We start from the raw sequence: 22347 nt of genomic DNA, 5'->3' as shown, positions 1-22347 counted from the left end.
GCCAGATTCAGAGACCTGCCTCTATACTCCCTACCCCTCTCCAGTGCTCCTACGCCCCACGAGACCAGGATGCTGTGGAGTCCCGTCAAAATACCGCACCCAGTACTGTCCAAGCAAAGGCCACATTTCTAATGCACTAAAATGTCTGAAATTATCTCCAAATAAATATCACCAATTTTTGGCATAGCCCCTTACGCCCATAGGAAACCTCTGACTCCATATGCACCATCACAGAACATCAGCTATATACAATATATAATCTCCAATTACATTTCACAATGTGCTTACATTCCTACTTGTATGCCTACCTGTTATTTTGGACATGGAAAGAGAGTAGGGAAGGACAACATGAAAACATTTGGCAGCTCTAAAATATACAATCCTCTCTGCGATCGAATCAAATTAATAATTTAACAGACTAAAATTAGCCACATCCCCATTAGTGTTGAAACTCAGTACACAGAGAGGGTTATTGAAAGACTACCTTCTGATCAGCACTCCGATGTTGTATATACTGCTGTGCATCCAGGGTCATTAAAACAATGTTGAATAGGTTCTATTTTACCCAAGCTTCTGTGGCAACAATTGCCATGGCAATAAATCATTTCTTGCCTCTCACTAATCAGAAGCAAATTATAATGAAAATAGATTTTCAACAGCTGAACTTCCATTATCCAAACCTTCAAGAGAGACTGTATGAGTGTGAAAGAATGATTGTATGCTTGACAAAATAATTCATCATGTTCATTCACAGAATCAGCAGCAACTCTAAAGCATTTGTGGTGAAAGCAAGCATGGGAATTTTAACCAGGCAGTTGTGTGAACTATAGGGGAAAAAGCAAACATTGCTCCCTAATTGCTCAGTTGCTTTTACAGATCAGCAAGGTTTGATTCCATACTCGGCTCAGCAATCAGCCAGTACCTTTGCTTCCCACAGCTCTCATGCACCAAATGCACTACTAAGCAGGGGGAATTATCTGTATATGTTAGAAGTACATTGCAGGAACATCAGCACTAGTGAAAAGACAGGTGGAGATCCGTCAACTGAACTGGAAAGGAACTGTTTATGAACCAAAAAAAGGGAAGAATATAGAGTATGAGGAGAAATGGAGAGAGAGAGAATTGGCAGAATGTCCAAACAGGTTTTATCAAATGATGAAAACTGCTGATTAAGTGAGGCAATTAAAAAAACCAAAGCAGCAAGATATGCACAGATAATACTGGCAACATCAACTAGATTCCCCAGTACCCAAAGACAGAATCTCTCAGTGCAGAAGAGGCCCTTTGGCCCATCGAGTCTGCACCGACACATGAGAAACACCTAATCTACCTACCTAACCCCATTTACCAGCACTTGGCCCATAGCCTTGAATGTTATGACGTGCCAAGTGCTCACAGGTCACCACCCAGGGTATAGGCTCTAAAACTGTATTTTAATGAAGGGTAGCCTTTGGGTGATTACAACAAAACGAATGCCTTTTCCAATGCTGTGTGTTCTTACTGAATACTATCAATGGCCTTAAAAACTATGAACACATTATTGTAAAGGAGGATCAGATTTATTCACTTTACAAAGGAGAACACAGCCTTTATTGCTGTAAACCACTGATTTATAGACAAATATACATAATTCTGTCAACTAGCTAATGACTACATGCTGTAACATACTAACCTGAAAGCATGGGAACTAGCTGGCCAACTGCCAAAACCAAAATATCCTGGAAAAACCCCATGACATTGCATATTCCACATCCAAACTGTGTCCCTAGATCAGGTTAAAATGCAACGAGAGTAGCCATGAATTAGATGACTGGGTATCTGTCCACCTTCCAAGTGATCACGAGTTACTACCACATTTCTGCCCTGTGGTATATCACTCCACATATAAATGTGGTCCAAAAACGACCTGCATTAGAAACATGGTTGCAGAAATATATATTTGTGAAATGTGCACCATCAATACAGTCAAATATCTCTTGGAATCCAAAGTGCACCAACAGTTCTTAACACACTCTTCACTGCCAGTCTGTCATCTGCTTTCCAAACTTAAAAATAAAGGAAGCTTCTGGGTAGAAAAAAACAAAATTCAGATGCCCAGTTCAGATTCATTGGCCCAAATGTGCTGAGAATGCAGTCATTTTTTTTTAAATGGTTTTATTCCTCTTCACTTTCATTCCCTGTGTGCATGTCTTCTCCAGAGTCTTCACTGAGTTCTTTGTCAATGTGCATTTTTGGGTCGTCTGCTCTCTCCTCTTCCTCGTCCTCCTCCCAATTCTCCTAGTTTTAAAATATTGGATATGTATTACAATATTTCCCATGACTTAGTTGCTGTATACATAAACAAGGGGATGCAAGGATGTAAGAAACAGGAGTACACATTTTCTTGCAACTGCCCAACAAAACTCTAATGTACTTTGGAAATGAAAGTCCAGGCTTAATGGTTCAATGTTTCTGAATATCTGATGTCCACCAAATGTTGACAAAAGAATGTTTTAAGATCAAAAAAATTAATTGAAAATGTTCATCCATGGATTGATGCCAGCCTATTTGATGTTAAGACCTACGGTGCACCTTGGCCTGAGCTTCAGCTCAAACCCAGATTCGTGGTATGAGACTGAATCACGTTCCGTTGCGCTTCAGAATGTTCAATGCACTAAAAACTGTATACTGAAAATTTTAAAATCGTTCTTAAAACAGGTTGGCTTTCTATGAGCTGCATAAGTGGATCACACAAAGTGCAAATTCCACGCACTACAGCTGAGATAGCTCACAAGACCTGAATGAGCAACTCTTGACACAAAGTCTTCTCTCCCAGTGTGCTTGGTAAAATTAAAGAAAATAAACCATTAGTCCTGGATGGGCATCTTGTTTACAGGGCCTTGAAAACATTCTCTTCAGAGTTCACTGGAAGGGATGTGTGTGGAGAAATCCATGTAACCAACTATGTACAGGATACCAGCTTGCTCACCTCTAGCCATTGGACACAAAGTAGTCTACTGGTTTTCTCCCAACTACTGACTTTAAGATGTGGGCAACAAGACAAAAAAACAGTGGCAGTGATCCTACAGACTGCTACGTGTACCTGCCATGTTTACTCTGCATTATTCAACTCAGTCGTTGTGTATTCCTCTATTCAATCTGCATTGCTACTAATTAGTCAAACAGAAAGCGCGAGGAATTTAATCTTGCATCTAACTGGAAAAGAACCTAGAAAGCCACGGTGATGTGCTTTAGGTCTGTCAATAGATGCAAACTCATTCTTTGTTCATCTTAACCTCCAAAGGCTATACTCATCTTAATGAATCAGGAGCCTTAAATAAAATTCAAAGGTTTCCCACTTCAAAGAATAACTTGGTCAGATTGCCTCCCCCTTTGACCTCAAATCCCTTTTCCTAGGCAAATTCACCCAACATTCGTATTTTCAAAAACAAACAAATCCGAATGCTTGGCCGCTCAAGATAGAGAACAACCTCTTAAGTCTGATACTGATAACTTCTAGTCAGGGGCCCGAAAACACACAGAATAAGGCAAAAAAAACAACCAAGGGTGAGGCCAAGGCAAATCTTGATGATTTAGTTAATGTAGTTACTTTGCCCTCCAAATAAAACAGACTACAAAATCAAAAGAAAATCTGAAAATAACAGAAAATGATGGTGCTGCATATCAGCTTTTTGGCTTGTGAAATGGTTTACATTCTAGGAGACCAAGTGATGCAGTGAGGTAGAATCGTCTTTTCATTGTAAGATGCAAGTTTGAACTTGGGCTAACTTGTCTGTAATGCTCCTGTGTGAAATGAGCTGGGCAGGCTGAGTCAAGTTCCTTGTAGAGGTAGTGCAAAAGCACAAGTAGTTGCTCCCAACTCATGCCAAGTTGGTATTACATTGGCATTCTCCCTAAGGCTAAAGAACAAAGCTAGAAATTGAAAGAAATTGCACTTGCACAGCACAGAGTGTTCCAAGAGTGAAAATGAGGAGTACAATGGGAGTTTTTTTTATGGCATTGGCAGCAAAATGATAAACAAGTTCTTTGTATCCAAGTTTATAACTTTGCTACAAAATGGGAAATGACTCCACCTTCAATACTAAGTTCCTTCATCTCGGCAAGGACACAAACTCATTTCAAAGGATGGAATAAAGGAAACTTTCACTCCAATTCAATTTTAGAGTTTGGACTAGTTGTGCTAGTTTGGCAATTGTAGTCAAAGGCAATCTAATTCTAATTACTGAAATCTATTCATATTAACTCGATACAACAGGTTTGTGTTGCATACAGGTATCAAGAAATATTGTTGTAATGTAGTCCAGTGCTGTTTCCCATCATGTGATTAAGGTTGTACATTTCCCTCCCTCTTATTGCACAGGCACAGGAAAACAGCAAGGATATTTCACTGAAATTAGAGTGAGGGATAAATAAAACCAGTTTGCCTCTCAAACTTGTCAGAACAGATATTGAAGCAAAGATGAAAGGCACAAAGTGACAATAAATGAAGAGGAATCTGAATAGACAGAAGACAAATACTTATTTATTTTTAGGTCAAATTGGTCTACGACATTAGAAGGACACTTTTGGGGGCAGTGAGAATTCAGCATTCCAGGGTCACTTTGCTATACTTACATCAGATTCCTGATCTGCCATCAGGTCGTCTTCGGAGTTTTCTTCTTCCGATGATTCTAGAAGGGACAGAAATAAAATAACCTCAGTTGATACAAGCGAACTGCAATATAACATGCATTTTTCACAGCACCTTATGTCGTACAACAAAAGAACCAGAAAGGTGATGCAGCCTGCTCTGATTGGGAATGCACCGGAAACGAAAGAGTGGTTGGAGCAGATTCAATAGCATACACTATAGTGTTTGTCTGTATACATGTATTCCCTAATCAATCTGAGCTGCCACAAATGGAGCAGGCAGAAAGTGCTTGGAAATTTGATCTTGCCTCTCAATGAATAAACCCAAAAAGTTTAAGTGTTGAACTTCAGGTCTGTCAATAGATGCATACTATGGTTTTTTTTTCAGACTTCCTCTCATTCCAATAAACTAGTTTCAACCCACCACTAACTCTAGTATGAATAATAGAATTCTATTAATCATCCAAGTACCCCAAATTGCTTTAACATATGACAAAAGCTTCTTGCTCATTGCTTGCAATGAGTATATACAGCAATGGCTTCCTCTTCCCACTGTTATCTCTAGTGAATCAAAGATCTACCCTCAACTACCTTTTCACATAGTCCCAAGGAGGCCATCATTAACAACTCTGCACCTGTGCCACCAATTACATCCTCCTCTCCCCACAATCACTGCCTCAATTTGAACCAGACCGTTAGCAACCTTGGCTTTCTATGCAATCCCGAACCAAGTTCCAACCTCAGTCCATCCATCATGAAGATCACCTAACGTATACCTCTATAAGATCACCCATTTCTGCTTCTGCCTCAGTGAAATGTTGCTGAAATTCAAATCCATGAGCTTTTCAGCACCAGATATGCCCATTTAGATGTTCTTCTGACCGGCCTCCCAACAGCTATATTCTTGTAATCATCACTCGTTCAGTCCTGATTACCTACATGCCTGTCCCTGTTATACTGATGACTGATGCCGCAACACATTTAAAATTCTCAACCTTGCATTCAAATCCCTTCATGACCTTGCTCCTTTATATCTCTGCACCTCCGTCAGCCATTCTACTCCCATCCTAAAGTCCTGGTTCCTGGATTCTGCATCCTCCCTTTCAAACACTACTGGAAGCCATGCCTTCAGTCATCTGGGCCCCAAACCTGGACTCCCTTCCTACACCTGGCTGCCTCTTTGCCCATCATTGCTTTAGGTACACTCCCCACAGCACCCCCCCCCCACCCCCACAGCACCCCCCCAGCCACCAAACAGAAAACTCAGGCTTTTGGTTCTCTCTCCTATTGCCCCCTTTTGACTCTGTGTTTATTTTTAGATAAGACCTCCAAAGCGCTTCAGGGGCGTGCATATGTTAAAACTGGTATATAAATTTAATCTGTTGTTCAGACACTTATCATTTTGTCATGTTTATCTACAAGATATACAGTACCATGGAGAACACTTGCATAGAAACACAGTAACAATTGCCTTGTGATTAGCTCTTACCTTCCTCGTAAACCAGCTTCGCTGTTTGGCTCACAGTGCTTACGTCCTGCGCTTTTTCTGATGCTGCAACCTGAGGGATGTCAAACACAGCTACTAAATTTCACATGTACACTCATAACACAGGCAAACTGCAGCAATTGCTGGGAAACGTTGTGTTTACATAAAAACTTGAGATGAACAAAGAAGGCATTGCAAATCTAGGCCCATTTAAGAAAGGGCACCCCGATCAAGCAATAATGAAGGAAGCAATTCTAGTTTCTAACATTTTACTCAAGATTCCATATGCATTTAGTTTCCTGATGGGGCAGCATGTTGCGCTAATAGATTAGCAACACAGTTCCTACTAGTGCTATTTGCTAGAGTATCCCCATATACAACTCTGCAGGCGCTAAGTGAAAAATCTGAAGCCTAAGCCTGCACCTCAGAAGTAAAGCAGTGCTTGATGAAACAAGTAAAACAGTTAGGGAAATGTATGTTAAGGGGCTTTCGACAATCACAGGCAGTTGTGAAATATGCATACCATCTTTGGAATATCCCCTCATTCCCTCCATAACTAGTGCTCAGTAACTGTTACCAGCAGCAGGCATCCACCCCCTTACCTGTGTAACCAGAAGGAAAAGCTTGCCATTCAGCCGAGAGAGCTTCTGTAGAGTTTTCACCCTGCTCTCCATTAGCTGGTACAAGACTCCCAGCTGTGGTACAAGGTCAGGCAGCTGCAGAGAGTGAAATCAACCATTTTAGTGAAATTAAGCAGCAGCCGGAAGTCTGGAATGCAAGCTAAAGTTAAAAACCACACTAATTGGTGAAATTCTAATTTTACGTACACAATATTTAAATTCAATAAATGGTAAATTCTAGAGATTATTAAACCAAACTTGAAGAACCAGAAAGCAATCCCATAATTTCTACAGTGCCATCCTCCCAAGATTCTCTTAAAAGCACATTCTAAATAGTTAAACTGTATAAACCCAACTTTTTTCAAAGAAAAGATGGTTTACCTTTGCTCCAAGTATCACTTCTTTACCAGAATCAGAAAAGCTAAAGCTTCACGGAACATCTATTCCAACAAACATATACCTATGACAGCCAAGACATTTCAGATGGTAGATACAACCTATTAACAGCTTTATGATACAAGGTCATGTATGTTTTCCTCTATTCAATCCAAACTGCCACCAGAAGAGCAGACAGAAAGCGCGAAGAAATTGATCTTGCATCTTAACAATAAGAAACCAGAAAGCCATAGTAATGTGCTTCAGGTCTGTCAATAGATGCAACCTTCTTTGTTTCTCCATCCCTGACCATTAACAGGCTATAAACCAAAGAAGACTTCCCGAATTTAACAAAGTCTGAAGGTCCCAGAGATACCAAAGCTAATATTCAACATGTATTTTGTTATACTGCTGGGACTGAGTAAAGCAAAATAATATTACTTACTGTAGACAGATAGGAGGCATGTAGAGTGAAGACTGCCTTTAGCCACTTGACCATTAGCGCAGCACTACATGTAGACAAACAAAGTCAATAAATGTGTGCCAAGTGTATACAAAACCTTAATTCCAATTTACGACTACAAGAGTCAGTGCAGATCAATTTTCATTGCCTCAAGGTACACTGGTCTCAAAAGCCTTCACCACAATTAAATTACAGGAAATACTGGGGCAGGTGCAATAGTTCTCTCTATGTAGGGAATAGGAAATTCTCAGGACAGCCCGATATATAGCAGAAAAAACCATCCCACTGCTATTTTAGCACCATAATCTGATTTTAAAAGAATTAAGTGTTATTCCACCATTTAAAACATCACAGATTAGACACTTCACCCACAGCCATTCCATGTCAGTGCAGAGATCTTGCAGTGTGTTGGAAGCTGATGATTTCAACCTTCATTCAGATTTGGGTAAGTAATATTTGTGTCATACAAGTGCTAGGCAATGACCATCTCCAACAGGAGAAAATCTAACCATCGATCCTTGACATTCAATGTCATTACCACTGCTAAATTTCCCACAAACATCCTGGAGGTTACCAGTGATCAGAAACTAGGCCAACCACATAAATACTGTGACTACAATTCTGTAGCAATTAACTCACCTCCTGACTCCCTAAGGCCTGTCCACTATTTACAGCAGTGAGATGGAATACCACAGAATTGCCTGGATGAGTGCAATTCCAACAACAGAAGCTTGACAAAGCAGTTGCGTGACTGGTATCCCATCTACCACCACCGGCACACCATGCTTGTAGTGTGACCATTTACAAGATGCACTGCAGCAGCTCACCAAGGCTCCTTCGACATCACCTCCCAAATTTACAACCTTAACCACTTGAAAGAATAAGGGCAGCAGGCGCAAGGGAACAATATCACCTGCAAATTTTACAAGCCACACACCATTCTGACTTGGAACTACATCGCTATTCCTTCACTGTCGCTGGATCAAAAATGAAGCCCTATTCCTAAAGCACTGTGGATGTACCTAGATCCTGCAATGGTTCCAGGAGGGAGCACACTGCCATCTTAAGGGCAATAAGGGATGGGCAATACTGTGCCAGCAATGCTCACATCCGTGAACGAACAATAACATTTAGATTACCAAAGATTCCGAGTCTTTTTGAATTCTGCCTTGTACATTAAATCACAACTCGCTGAATAGCAATCACAACATCTGCTGACCAAGATCTGTTCCGCAGTTTTTTTGTTTTTATCTCTGTTAACTCCACATAACAGCGATTGAGGGACTTTCCTACCATCTATGATTTAGCACTATATTAGGTGGTGCCTTGATGAATCAAGGGTATCTTTGTTTTATAGATGTGCAATTAAAACATCAGAAGCCGGTATAAAGTTTAAATCAGTTCCCATTAATCCAAGTATATTTTCTGGTGCCGGTGTCAACAGATCCTGGTGTTCCAACAGAGGAAATAAGCAATGAAGCATTGGCGCCAAGAACAGCCTTTTCCAATGTCAGAAATTCAAATTGGTCAAAATCCACAAAATAGAACTGCTATTTTATCAAGGCTGTCCCTTATCAAGGGACCATGGGCTGTGCTTGGACAGTGGGTGGGTAGTTTGGTCATCACCCTTAAGGCAGGGGAGCTCAGTGCAGTATTTGCTTAGCAACTTACAGTGTGGTACAAGGCGGGGGGGGGGGGGGGGGGGGGGGGGGGTACTGGTAGTAGTAATTTACAAGAATAACATTAAAAGACTTCCAGATCACACCTTGCAGCATTTGAAAAGAAATCACTGCTAAATTTAAACCTCACCTGTAGGGGTGACCTTGTAATCGTTTTGTGATCTGGAGAGAAAAGAAAAATAATACTTAATAAAGCTACTGAAGGATATATGATATCCAGAATTAACTACAACTCCACTGGAGACTTAATCCGACCATATGACGTGTGTTCACAAACTTTCAAATTCAATTTGTAGGCCTGAGCTGTGCAGGCATGAGAGTGAAACTCATACCTCAAGGTGGGTTTTAATTTTTTTTTCAAAATGGAATTCCCTTCCTCAGAGCAGTAGTGGTTCAGTTAACTAATCCGTTCTCAGTCTGGTTAGTTAAGGGTATCTTACGCAGTCTGAAAAGCCACTTTAACTGACAGCTTTCCTTTCAATTGGCAGGAGGCAAAATTTAAATAGAATTTGATTTTTGGGAATGATGGAATTAAAGGGGAAAAAGGATCAACAAAATAAAATCTGTAGACTCTAGAATCCATAAATAATAAAATTACAAACAATTTCTCCCTGTTATTTGTTGAAGCACCATTTTCCAGTAGGACTCAAGAATAAAATCAACCACTATGCCAATGACACTGCAGCATCAACTCAGTAAAGACTATTTATTGTGGACATGGGCAAACCAAACTGGGAACTAATCATATTTGGTGCAGGAGCTATTACTTGCAATGATAAAAAATCCTGAACCGTCACCATCTGAATCATATATAACCTGTGAAGCTTCCCATGCAACTCAGCTGTCCCAGCTGAGACTCCACGGAAAATAAAGTCAATGTGACCGGGAACTTACAGCATAAAATCAAATGGAAGCCACCTGCATTTCATCAAGAGTTACTACCCAGGAGTTTTAAAGTTTCAGCTCTTCTGATCCCATTGCCTGCAGAAAGCTGTCAAACAATGACATTTAAAGTAAAGCCTACTTCTTTGGCCAAGCTTTTGGACACCTGTCCTAATATTTCTCCGCATGACTCAGTCACCAATTGACGCATTTTTCCAAACTTAACCACACCACATAAACCTTACCTCTTGAAGCAGTGGAACTACTGCAGGAACAGGTAACCTGGCAATGGTGGCCTTTATCAAGGAATCCTTCTTTGTCTGTAGTACTTTCTGGAGGGGCAAAGTGAAAGGAAAAGTTATGTTAAAATTGCCAATATTGTTGGCTGTTTATGGTGCCTCAAATTCAGGAAAGCTATTCACATACTACTAATTACTTTGAAATGTAGTCAGTTGACAGTGACACGTTCAGACCAATTGATCCCCAGCTGATGTTTTGGTTGACTGAAAATCCATAGCTAGGATGCCAACACACTTCTTCAGCTATCATGTAAACTGAAATGTCACCTGAACCATCAAAATAGGCAGGCAAGCCCTTGGATTACTGAAGGGTAAACATCCCAGAAAATTCATCCCTTCACCATTCCACAGGAGTTCAAAACTGCTCAAAGGAAACCAAAACTGTACCCAGTGCTCCAGATTTGGTCTTACTCATCCACTTGCCTGGATGAGTGCTGTTCCCACAACACTCAAGAAGCTTGACACCATCCACGACAAAGCAACCCATTTGAATGGCACCACATCCAAACATTCACTCCCTCCACCATCAACAGAGTAGCAGCAGTGTGCACCATCTACAAGATGCACTGCAGGAATTTACCAAGGCTTCTTCGACAGCACCTTCCAAACCCACGATCACTACCACCTAGAAGGACAAAGGCAGCAGATAGATGGGAACACCGCCACCTGGAAGTTCCCCTCCAAGCCAATCACCACCCTGACTTGGAAATATATTGCCGTTACTTCATTGTCGCTGGGTCAAAATCCTGAGCTCCCTTCCAAATAGCACTGCGGGTGTACCTGCACCACATGGACTGCAGCAGTTCAAGAAGGCAGCTCACCACTACCTTCTCAAGGGCAACAAGGAATGGGCAATAAATGCAGGCCCAGCCAGCGAAGCCCACATCCCGTGAATGTATTCTTAAAAAGCCCTGCTCAACTGTAGCAAAACTTTAATTTTATACTCTGCTCCCCTTGCAATAAATGCCAAAATTCCATTTGCCTTCCTAATTACTTGCTACACCTGTATACTAACTTGTGATTCATGTACCAGAACATCCAGAACCCTCTGCACCACCGAATTCAGCAACCTTTCTCATTTAAATATGCTGCTATTCCATTCTTCCTGCCAAAGGGAACCAAGTTCACATTTTCCCATATTATATGCAATCTGTCAAATTTTTGCCCACTTGACCTATCTGCATCCCTTTGCGGATTCCCTATGTCCTCTTCACATCTGTGGCATCAGCAAATTTAGCAACCCTTTTACTGTTTAAAACATTTGAATTCCCTTTTGTAAGCTGCCAGTCTCTTCTTGTATTTCTTTGCTTCATTTATTGATTTTTTCACTTCACCTCTGAACAGTCTATATTCAGCCTTGTTCTCCATGTCAGTATCCACCTGATATCTGTCTTATGCATCTTTTGGTTTCAGCTTACGCTCTTTCTCTCATATTTCAGGGGCATCTGGACTTGTTTTCCCAACCTTTCCACTTCACGGGAATATACCTTGATTGTGCCCAAACTATCTCTTATTTAAAGACAGTGCACTGTTCAGTTATTCTTGCTAATCAATTCCAATTTACCTGGCCCAGATCTGTTCTCATCCCACTGAAGTTAATTATTTTTCTCTGGATTGCTCCTTGTCCTTTTCTATAGATGACCTAAAACTTAATATGTTATCTGTGGTCACTATCCCCGAAATGCTCCCATACTGACACTTGATCAACCTCATTTTGCAGAACTAGATCCAGCAATGCTTCCTTCCCCTTTGAACTGGAAACACTGATGTAGAAAATTATCCCGAATACACTCTAGAAACTCTTGTCCCCTTCTTCCCTTTACATTATTACTATCCCAGTCTATAGCAGGACAGTCACTTCAAAGTTATTCATCGAATCCTCCTCTTCTGATGAAAGGATGTGGACCTGCAAAAGATTACTATTTCTCTCTGCATAAATGCTGCCTGACGTGAACATTTTCCAGCACGTTCAGTTTTTAATTAAAAGATAATATACCTCTAAGCATGGTGCCTCAGTGCAACCTAAAGGGATTCTGCTAGGGTCAATTCTCCATTTAAAACCTTGCTCTCTAGCATTACGAAATTGCCTTTAATTAAATACTGCTATACCCTCCCTGCCACCACCGAAAATTATAAAACCCAGGTTATTAGCAAATCCAAACCAGCTGCATTCACATTTCATCCAGTATGTAATGATTTTCTACTTTAATCAATGATAGTCCCATTAATCTATTTTTAATGCCATGTGTTCAAGTTTATTTGGAATTCACTTGATCTGACACTTTAGTGATTTCTCCCGTACTATCTTAACCATTAACACATTACAAGAACAGTAATGACGCCATCTAGTGCTACAACTTGGTCTAAGACAGGGGCACTTTAAAAAAATTTCAATTGCAGTTTTTTTTAACATGGGCTGTATCATCCGCACAGGCACTACAACTGTGCATGGGCAGGAATTACGCCCTCTGCAGTTGCAGCAACACTAAATGCAGCACACTCATTTATATACTTTCCACCATATCATTATATAGCCAACCAACGAGAAAAGCCTGGAAGCGTGGAATGTGATGCGAGTGTGTAACTGGCAAAGACACCTCCAAGGGGATAGCGAACTAATAAGCACAGTCACCAGTCTTGAAATTGATAGACAATTTAAAATTGGAGGAAATAGTTGATGTTAGGACTAAAACATCAGTACTGCAGCAATTTTTTAAAAAGGCATTAAAAAAAATCTCAGATTGAATGGCAGTGGCATTCTCATTTTCCCTTTTGTTGTAAGTTTGTTTTTGCCCAGTGAGGCTGCTTCTCAAAGTCAAGGAAACAACTGGGAAACTAATGAGAACAAACAGCTGGCAGGTGTTTAGACACCTCAAGGTAAAACTCATGAAATAATACATTCTAGAAACTGCATGCAAAAGGCAGACTTCAGAGAACTCTGCACAGTTCTGGCTTGCACATGAACAGGGGAGAGAGCTCATCTCGAGTGAAACACAGCCAGAGTGAGTGCGGGTATTGGCAATTTGGTGCAGTGGGAAAAAGGCGCTCTTTGCATTTTTTTCTTTGCTATCCAACTTCTTAAATCTTCAGAGAGTGGTCTTGCCCTGCTGCAGCAGTAGAGGCTACACAGGAAAGGAATGACTGGTAAGTAGTGGGTAAGATCATAAGACATAGGAACAGAAATTAGGCCATTCAGCCCATCGAGTCTGCTTCACCATTCAATCATGGCTGATAAGTTTCTCCACCCCATTCTCCAGCCTTCTCCCCGTAACCTTTGATCCCCTTACCAATCAAGAACCTATCTCCGTCTTAAATACACTCAATGACCTGGCCTCCACAGCCTTCTGTGGCAATGAATTCCATAGACTCACCACTCTCTGGCTAAAGAAGTTTCTCCTCATCTCTGTTCTAAAAGGTATTCCCTTTACTCTGAGGCTGTGCCCTCGGGTCCTAGTCTCTCCTACTAATGGAAACATCTTCCCCATGTCCAGTCTAACCAGACCTTTCAGTATTCTGTAATTTTCAATCAGATTCCCCCCCTCATCCTTCTAAACTCCATCGAGTATAGACCCAGAGTCCTTAAACGTTCCTCATATGTTAAGCCTTTCATACCTGGGATCATTCTCGTGAACCTCCTCTGGACCCCCTCCAGGGCCAGCACAGCCTTCCTGAGATACGGGGCCCAAAATTGCTCACAATATTCTAAATGTGGTCTGACCACAGCCTTATAAAGCCTCAGCAGCACATCCCTGCTTTTATATTCTAGTCCTCTCGAAATAAATGCCAACATTACATTTGCCTTCCTAACTACTGACTCAACCTCCAAGTTAACCTTAAGAGAATCCTGGACTAAGACTCCCAATTGCCTTTGCACTGCAGATATCTGAATTCTCTCCCCATTTAGAAAATAGTCTATTCCTCTATTCTTCCTACCAAAGTGCATGACCTCACACCTGCCCGCTAAGGTCGGATAAGTATTTACTGCGTCCATCGCTTCGAGTTTAAGGTCTTTTCAGGGTTTATAGTTTGAATGTTCTGTAGTAACAAGGATCAGGAAAGAAGGACCCTAGAGTTATTGATTTAAAAGGTTTAATTTAAAGGGATAAGTCATGGCAGGAGAGCTCAAAGCCGTGTGTGCTCCTCGTGCTCCATGTGGGAAGCCGGGAACATTTCCAGTGCCCAGGACCAGCATGAGTGCAAGAAATGCATCTAGCTGCAGCTCCTGGAAGCTCGGGTTTCAGAGCTGGAACGGCAGCTGGGGACACAGTGGAGCATCCGCGAGTCTGAGAGCATCGTGCATAGCACGTTTAGGGAGGTGGTCACACCACAGATGAAGGGACTTGAGGAAGGAAAGGAATGGGTGATCGCCAGGCAGTCCAAGAGAAACAGGCAGGTTGTTCAAGAGTCCCCTGGGGTCCCGTTCGCAAATCGGTATTCCATTTTAGAGGCTGATGAGGGCGCTGGTTCCTCCAGGGAGTGCAGATAGAGGCAAGCTTCTGGCACCACAAGCAACCTGTCTGTACAGGAGGGGAGGAAGAGCAATAGTAATAGGGGATTCTATAGTCAGGGGAACAGATAGGTGCTACTGTGGCCCTCAACGTGACTCCAGGATGGTGTGTTGCCTCCCTGGTGCCAGGGTCCAGGATGTCACTGAACGGCTGCAGGGCATTCTGAAGGGGGAGGGTGATAAGGCAGAGGTCATGGTACATGTTGGTACCAATGACATAGGTAGGAAGAGGGATGAGGTCTTGCATCAAGAATTCAGGGAGTTAAGCAGTAGACTAAAAAGCAAGACCTCTCGGGTTATAATCTCTGGATTACTCCCAGTGCCATGTGCTAACGAGCATAGAAATAGGAGAATAGCGCAAATGAATACGTGGCTTAAAAGTTGGTGCAGGAGGGAGGGTTTTAGATTCCTGGATCACCGGGACCGTTTCTGGGGAAGGTGGGACCTGTACAAGCAGGACGGTCTACATGTGAACCAGAGCGGGTTTAACATTCTTGCTGTTGGGTGGAGTTTAAACTAATTCGGCAGGGGGAGTGGACACAGAATGTTAGCAGAATAGGGACACATCATAATACAGTAAAACAATCAAGTCAGAGGGAGTACAGCTCCATTAAATTTCAAGGGTGTAAGGCAAGGCTGGATGGCCTCTACTTTGATGCCAGGAGTATTACAGGTAAAACGGATGAGTCAAGGGTGAGGATTGAGCCATCACTGATACGTGGTTAAGGGAGGGGCAAGATTGGCAGCTCAACATTCTGGGATATAGAATCTTCAGGGGAGGGGGTAAAAGAGGAGGCAGAATTGAATTATTAGTTAAGGAGTCAGTTACTGCAGGAAGGAGAGATGATATCTTGGAGGGGGCATCGAATGAAGCTTTGTGGGTAGAACTTAGGAATAAAAAAGGGACAGCCTTTTTATGAGGTACATGGACAGGGTGGATAGGGAGCAGCTATTCCCTTTAGTTGAAGGGTCAGTCACAAGGGGACATAAGTTCAAGTTGACGGGCAGGAGGTTTAGGGGGATGTGAGGAAAAACTTTTTTTACCCAGAGGGTGGTGACAGTCTGGAATGTGCTGCCTGGAAGGTGGTGTAGGTGGGTTGCCTCACATCCTTCACCTGGATGAGCACTTGGCACGTCATAACATTCAAGGCAATGGGCCAAGTGCTGGTAAATGGGATTAGGTAGGTAGGTCAAGTGTTATTCACGTGTCGGTGGACTCGATGTGCCGAAGGGCCTCTTCTGCACAGAGAGATTCTGTGATTCTGCCACATTGTTAGGTGTTTATTATAGACCCCCAGATAGTCAGCGGGAAATTGAGGAGCAAATACATGCACAATTTGCGGAGGTGTGTAAAAATAACAATAGGGTAATTATATTAGAGGATTTCAATTTTCCCAACATTAATTGGGATAGACATAGTGTTAAGGGCTTAGATGGAGTGGATTTCTTGAAATGTGTACAGGAAAACTTTTTAGGTCAATATGTAGAGGGTCCAACAAAGAACGGTGCAGTGCTGGACCTAATTCTGGGGACTGAAGCCGGACAGGAGGCTGAGTAGGTAGTGGGGGACCATTTTAGTGATAACGACCACAACATGGTACAATTTAAGCTTATTATGAACAAAGAAATAGACAAGCTGCAAAAAAAATGTTTTGGATTGGGGGAGAGTGAATTTAGTAAAATGAGGCAGGATCTGGCCAAGGTAGACTGGGAACAGCTACTTGTGGGGAAATCTACAGAAGAGCAGTGGGGGGCATTCAAAAAGGAAATGGTGAGGGTACAGGCTCAACATGTCCCCTCTAGGGTGATAGGGAGGCTTTTAGCAGGTACTAGGTGAGCAATTCAGTGGTGACATTAGTGGAGTACAGAAAGTGCAGGGTGGAGCTTAAGAAAGCAATTAGGAGAGCAAAGAGGAGATATGAGAAAGCTCTGGCTGGTAGAAGTTGGGAAAATCCCAAGATATTCCATAAGTATATCAATGGAAAAAGGGTAACCAGGGAGTAGGGACCAAGGGGGCAATCTATGGGTAGAGCCAGAGGACATCGGTAGAATGTTGAGCGAAAACTTCACATCCATCTTCACCCAAGAGAATGAGGATGAAGATATCGAACTTGGGAAGAGAGACTGCGAGGTTCTTGAGCAAATTGATATAGGGAGGGACAAGGTATTGGAGATGTTGGCAGGCTTAAAAGTGAACAAACCTCCAGGTCCGGATGATTTGTGTCCCAGATTGCCGAGGGAGGCAAGGGAGGAGACCGCAGGGGCTCTGACCCAAATTTTTAATTCCTCTCTGGCCACGGGGGAGGTGCCAGAGGACTGAAGAACAGTTCCGCTATTTAAGAAGGGTTGTAGAGATAAGCCAGGGAAATACAGGCCAATGAGTCTCACGTCAGTGGTAGGGAAACTATTGGAGAAATTTCTGAAGCAGAGTATCTCCACTTGGAGAGGCAAGGTTTGATAAGGGATAGTCAGCACGGCTTTGTCAGAGGGAGGTCATGCCTAACAAATTTGATTGAATTTTTTGAGGAGGTGAGCAGGTGTGTAGATGAGGTAGTGTAGTTGATGTAGTTTATATGGATTTCAGCAAAGCCATTGACAAGGTCCCACATGGGAGACTTATAAAGAAGGCAAATGCACATAGGATACAGGGTAATTTGATAAGATGCATTCAAAATTGGCTTAGTTGTAGGAGACAGAGGGTGATGACAGAAGGATGCTTTAGTAATCGGAAGCCAGTGTCCAGTGGCGTACCACAGGAATCTGTGCTGGGTCTCCTATTATTTGTCAATTATACAAATGACATAGATGCCTATGTGGGGGGGTAGGATTAGTAAGTTTGTGGATGACACAATGACTGGCTGGGTGGTTAACAGTGAGGTTGTGTGTCTTGGACTACAGGAAGATATGGACGGGATGGCCAAATGGGCAGATAAGTGGCAAATGGAATTTAATCCTGGAAAGTGTGAGGTGATACACTTTGGAAACAGTAATTTGACAAGGAAGTATTCAATGAATGGCATGACACTAGGAAGTTCTGAAGAACAAAGGGACCTTGGCGTGTGTGTTCATCAATCTCTGAAGGCGGAGGGGCATCTTAGTGGGGTGGTGAAAAGGCATATGGGACACTTGTCTTTATCAATCAAGGCATAGATTACAAAAGTAGGGAGGACATGTTGGAGTTGTATAGAACCTTGGTGAGGCCACAGCTGGAGTACTGTGTGCAATTCTGGTTGCCACATTATAGGAAGGATGTGATTGCACTGGAGGAGGTGCAGAGGAAATTCACCAGGATATTGCCTGGGATGAAACATTTAAGTTATGAAGAGAGGTTGGATAGACTTGGGTTGTTTTCATTGGAGCAGAGAAGACTGAGGGGCGACCTGATCAATGGGTACAAGATTATATGGGGCATGGACAGGATGGATAGGGAGCAGCTGTTCCCCTTAATTGAAGGGTCAGTCACGAGGGGACATAAGTTCAAGATGAGGGGCAGGAGGTTTAGGGAGGATGCGACGAAAATCTTTTTTATCCAGAGGGTGACGGCAGTTTGGAATGCGCTGCCTGGGAGGGTGGTAGAGGTGTGTTGCCTCACATCCTTTAAAAAGTACCTGGATGAGCACTTGGCAAGTCACAACATTCAAGGCTATGGGCCAAGTGCTGGTAAATGGTGTTAGGTAGGTAGGTCAGGTTCTCACATGTTGGTGTAGACTCGATGGGCCAAAGGGCCTCTTCTGCACTGTGGTTCTGATTCTGTGATATAAAAAGGGTATGGGGCACTGGAGATGGTACGAAAAGGAAAATACCAAAACATGAGGTTATACTAATCTAGAAATATTGAACAGGCTGGTGCTCTTTTCTCTATAGAAGGTTGAGAGGTGACCTGATCAAAGGTATTTAAGTATAAGTAGTTGAAGCAAATAGCATAGACACATTTAAAGGTAAGTTAGATAAACACAGAGGGCAAAGAAATAGAATGTCATGCTTTTAAATTTAAATGCAGCAGGGTTGGAGGAGGTTCACCTGGAGCAAAATGTCAACCTGGAATCAGTTGTGTCAAATGTCCTGTTTTGCTGTACGTTCTATGTAATTCTATGTAAAACCTTCAATTGATAAGACTGCATGGGTTTTGGTGTTCAGAAAAAACTCTACATCTGTATAGAAAGCTGACAGTACATATAATTTAAAAAGTCTTACGTTTAGAATAGATGAATCACTGCTTTCTAACCCTTGTACAAGAAGCACTGCAAAACTGTCAGTCTGTGGAAGGCCAGATTTACTTTTCATTTTCATCACATCAATATCCATGGTACAAAGGCGCTCCTCAATACTCCGCTGAAAAAAAGTACAAAAAATTTAAACACAGAACACAAATGGTCACTCTCACAGTGTCACAAATTGCTTTCCCCGCTAGCATCTTCAGGTTACTGCTGACCAGAAACTGAACTGGACCAGCCATATAAATACTGTGGCTACAAGAGCAGGTCAGAGGGCGGGAATTCTGCGTTGAGTAACTCACCTCCAGACGCCCCAAGTCTGGCCACCATCTACAAGGCACAAGTCAGGAGTGTCATGGAATACTCTCCATAGGAGACAGTGGCGTAATGGTAATGTCACTGTGCTAGTAATCCAGAGGCCCAGGCCAAAGCCCGAAGGGACATGGTGGCAGCTGGTGGAATTTAAATTTAGTTATTAAAACCTGGAATTGAAAGCTAGTCCATGAAACCATTGTCGACTGTCATAAAAATCCATCTGTTTCACTGATGTCCTTTGGGGAAGGAAATCGGCCATCCTTGCCTGGTCTGGCCTACATGTGACTCCAGACCCACAGCAATGTGGTTGACTCTTAACTGCCCTCTTAAATTGCCCTGCAAGCCAATCAGTTCAAGGGCAATTAAGGATGGGCAACAAATGCTGGCCTTGCCAGCGACACCCATGTTCCGTGGAAGAATAAAGAAAAAAAATTAGCTTAGATGAGTGTAACTCCAACAACAGTCAAGATGATCAACACCATCCAGGACAAAGTAGCCCGTCTGAGTGATACTTATCCATCACCTTAAACATTCACTCCCTCAACCCACCAATGCACAGAGGCAGCAATGTGTCCTACTGACAAGATGCACTGCAGCAACTCACCCAAGGTTCCTTTGACAACACCTTCCAAACCGGTGATCTCTACCACTAAGAATGACAAGGGCAGCAGGTGTATGGGAACACCACCAGCTGAAGTTCCCTTCCAAGCCACACCCCATCCTGACTTGGAACTATATCACATTTCCTTCACTGTCACGGAATCAATAACCAGGAACTCCCATCCTAACAGCACTTACACCAGATGGACTGTAGTGGTTCAAGGCGGCAGCTCACCACCACATTCTCAAGGGCAATTTGGGACGGGCAATAAATGCTGGCCTGGCCAGCAACACCCAAATCCTGTGAACAAATACAAAAAAAACCGTGTCCAGCTACAATTCATAGTTAACAGTGATAACCTGTAATACTGCAGTGCTTTTTGAGCCACTGAATCTACTGTCTACTCCAGATAATTTAACCATTTCTTAGCAACAAGATATTTTGAATTAACAATGCAAGTAATGCAAAGTAGTTAATTTGTACTCTCAAAAAAATGAATTCAGATAATTCGAATTAAGCCACTTAGAATTTACATTGCCCACTAAAGTTCCAGAGAATGCAATCGACTTTACAGATGGGTTAAAATGCTGCTGTAGCTTTAACTTGGTTAGAGAGAAAGGGATAGCTTTAGGATTTGTTTAGAATTTCAGACTGAACCAAGAATTTACACAAGATTTGCATGGAATTAATCCCTACAATGTCGATTTAGGCATATCTGTATGCTTTTGACAGTCTGTCCACTTCTTTAAGATTCAGAGTTCCTTGAAGAAGTGATATAGTAAAAAGAAATCAGAACTGTGCCCATCCCTCAACACCAAGCTGAGCTCTCACTACATTACCTCATTTTCTGTGTCCTTCCTCCTTTTAGCTTCAGTCTTTCTTGATTCCATCAATGTGGGCTTCATGCTTGTATTATGTCCAGGGATACCAGGCACCAACACTTTAACTCCAGATGTTACAACTGGAGTTTTTACCTACAATATAAGATAGGCCAACTGAGAACCAGTCAGATAGTTTCTGCACATCTAATGATCTTACAACCTTGCGAATAACTATGAAAACTCTATACCGTTTCAGGTAACTGGTCAGAAATTTGTATTTCCTATATACAAAATATGCTAGTTTCCCTGAATATGCAGGAAATGATTTTCCTTCAATATTAAAACCAGGACTAGATAGAACAGGTTTTGAAATCAAAAACCATGAATTGTAAGCTTTTGTCAACTTTCATACTTAATAACAACTAAGCAGTTTAATATCCTGGAGATCACAACATCAACACCTCAGCCACATGGTTTTATTTTTGGAGTGCTGCTCAGTGGAGTTTCTTCCTTATCAATTTGAAAAACCACAATTAATCGGCCAAAGCACAAGTGATGAGGTAATGCTAAGGCTGAGAGAAGAGTGAAACAAGTACACATTCGGGGGAGACAAAGCTTGGGTTCTAAAAGCCTGAAAAAGGCAAGGGGAGAGTGAATGAGGTAGATTTCCACATTTTTGAAGGACCTGAGAAAAGATGAGCAACACTTCTTGCAATGAATCCTGATTTCAGCATAGTAAGAATATAGGAATGGAAGAAATGCTTTTCACCGTAGGAAAAGTAGAAAGACTTTAGATGAAAAGGAATATAAAAATTAGCAACAGCAACAATAATGACATTCCACTTGAAGAATTAAATTGACATTTCATATGGCACCCTTTTGCTTACCTTTGTTGCAGCCATCTCAGTTGTGAGCGCCACAGTCGCCTGTGTATCTCTCACTAGACAAATGTGGGATTCGGAGGTGTTCAACATCTGAAATGAGAACCACTATTTATTATTGATTCCATTACACCCATAGCTTTGGAACAGAGACCTCATTGAAATAAAAATTATCACAGACTATTTTAAATATTAGACCAAGCTATCAGCCAAGGTATTAAGATACAAACGACCAACAGCAAGCTTAGGACTTAAGTCAGGAGACGCATCTTCATCCATAAAGAGGTTTAAAGTCTGGAATGGTCTTCCAGATACAGCAGTTGAGGCAAGCACTGGAATCATTCAAGAGGCCATAAAAAGTTTCTATAAACAAATAGACCTCCTACACCCATCTTTTCTTTGAGGTTTATTTAAGTGACAGCTACATACAAAGCAGCACTACACTATTATACTCAGGCACTGTTTATAATCTCAATTCACTCCATAGCAGCTCAAGCATCTTATAAACTTTGGGACAAAGACAGCTCAAGTCAACCAAGGCCAGGAGAAGGGGATAGAGGCAAATAAAAAGAAAA

General features: G+C 42.0%; 1 protein-coding gene and 3 non-coding genes across 4 annotated transcripts in view; all 4 read right to left on the bottom strand.

The window, feature by feature from the left end:
- Positions 1 to 1543: 1543 nt before the first annotated feature.
- wdr43 (WD repeat domain 43) overlaps positions 1544 to 22347 on the bottom strand; it is a 41475-nt gene continuing 20671 nt past the window's right edge. Inside the window, exons 9-18 of the mRNA XM_041188609.1 lie at positions 21779 to 21865; positions 20910 to 21044; positions 19135 to 19272; positions 10380 to 10466; positions 9383 to 9414; positions 7556 to 7619; positions 6718 to 6831; positions 6119 to 6188; positions 4615 to 4670; positions 1544 to 2277 (exon numbers count right to left, since the gene is read on the bottom strand). Coding sequence (XP_041044543.1) covers positions 2155 to 2277; positions 4615 to 4670; positions 6119 to 6188; positions 6718 to 6831; positions 7556 to 7619; positions 9383 to 9414; positions 10380 to 10466; positions 19135 to 19272; positions 20910 to 21044; positions 21779 to 21865 — 906 coding nt within the window. The 3' untranslated portion in view covers positions 1544 to 2154. The remainder of the gene's footprint in view (positions 2278 to 4614; positions 4671 to 6118; positions 6189 to 6717; positions 6832 to 7555; positions 7620 to 9382; positions 9415 to 10379; positions 10467 to 19134; positions 19273 to 20909; positions 21045 to 21778; positions 21866 to 22347) is intronic.
- On the bottom strand, positions 3118 to 3252 carry LOC121278534. Its single transcript, XR_005943194.1, has one exon. It is a non-coding gene; the product is annotated as a small nucleolar RNA SNORA31 (small nucleolar RNA).
- Positions 4866 to 4998, bottom strand: LOC121278532. Its single transcript, XR_005943192.1, has one exon. It is a non-coding gene; the product is annotated as a small nucleolar RNA SNORA31 (small nucleolar RNA).
- LOC121278533 lies at positions 7262 to 7395 on the bottom strand. The gene has a single exon (XR_005943193.1). It is a non-coding gene; the product is annotated as a small nucleolar RNA SNORA31 (small nucleolar RNA).

Source organism: Carcharodon carcharias, chromosome 5 (assembly GCF_017639515.1).
Source record: "Carcharodon carcharias isolate sCarCar2 chromosome 5, sCarCar2.pri, whole genome shotgun sequence".
Classification (NCBI taxonomy): domain Eukaryota; kingdom Metazoa; phylum Chordata; class Chondrichthyes; order Lamniformes; family Lamnidae; genus Carcharodon; species Carcharodon carcharias.
Note: the sequence above shows the minus strand (reverse complement) of the source record. Positions and strands in the feature narration are given on the sequence as shown.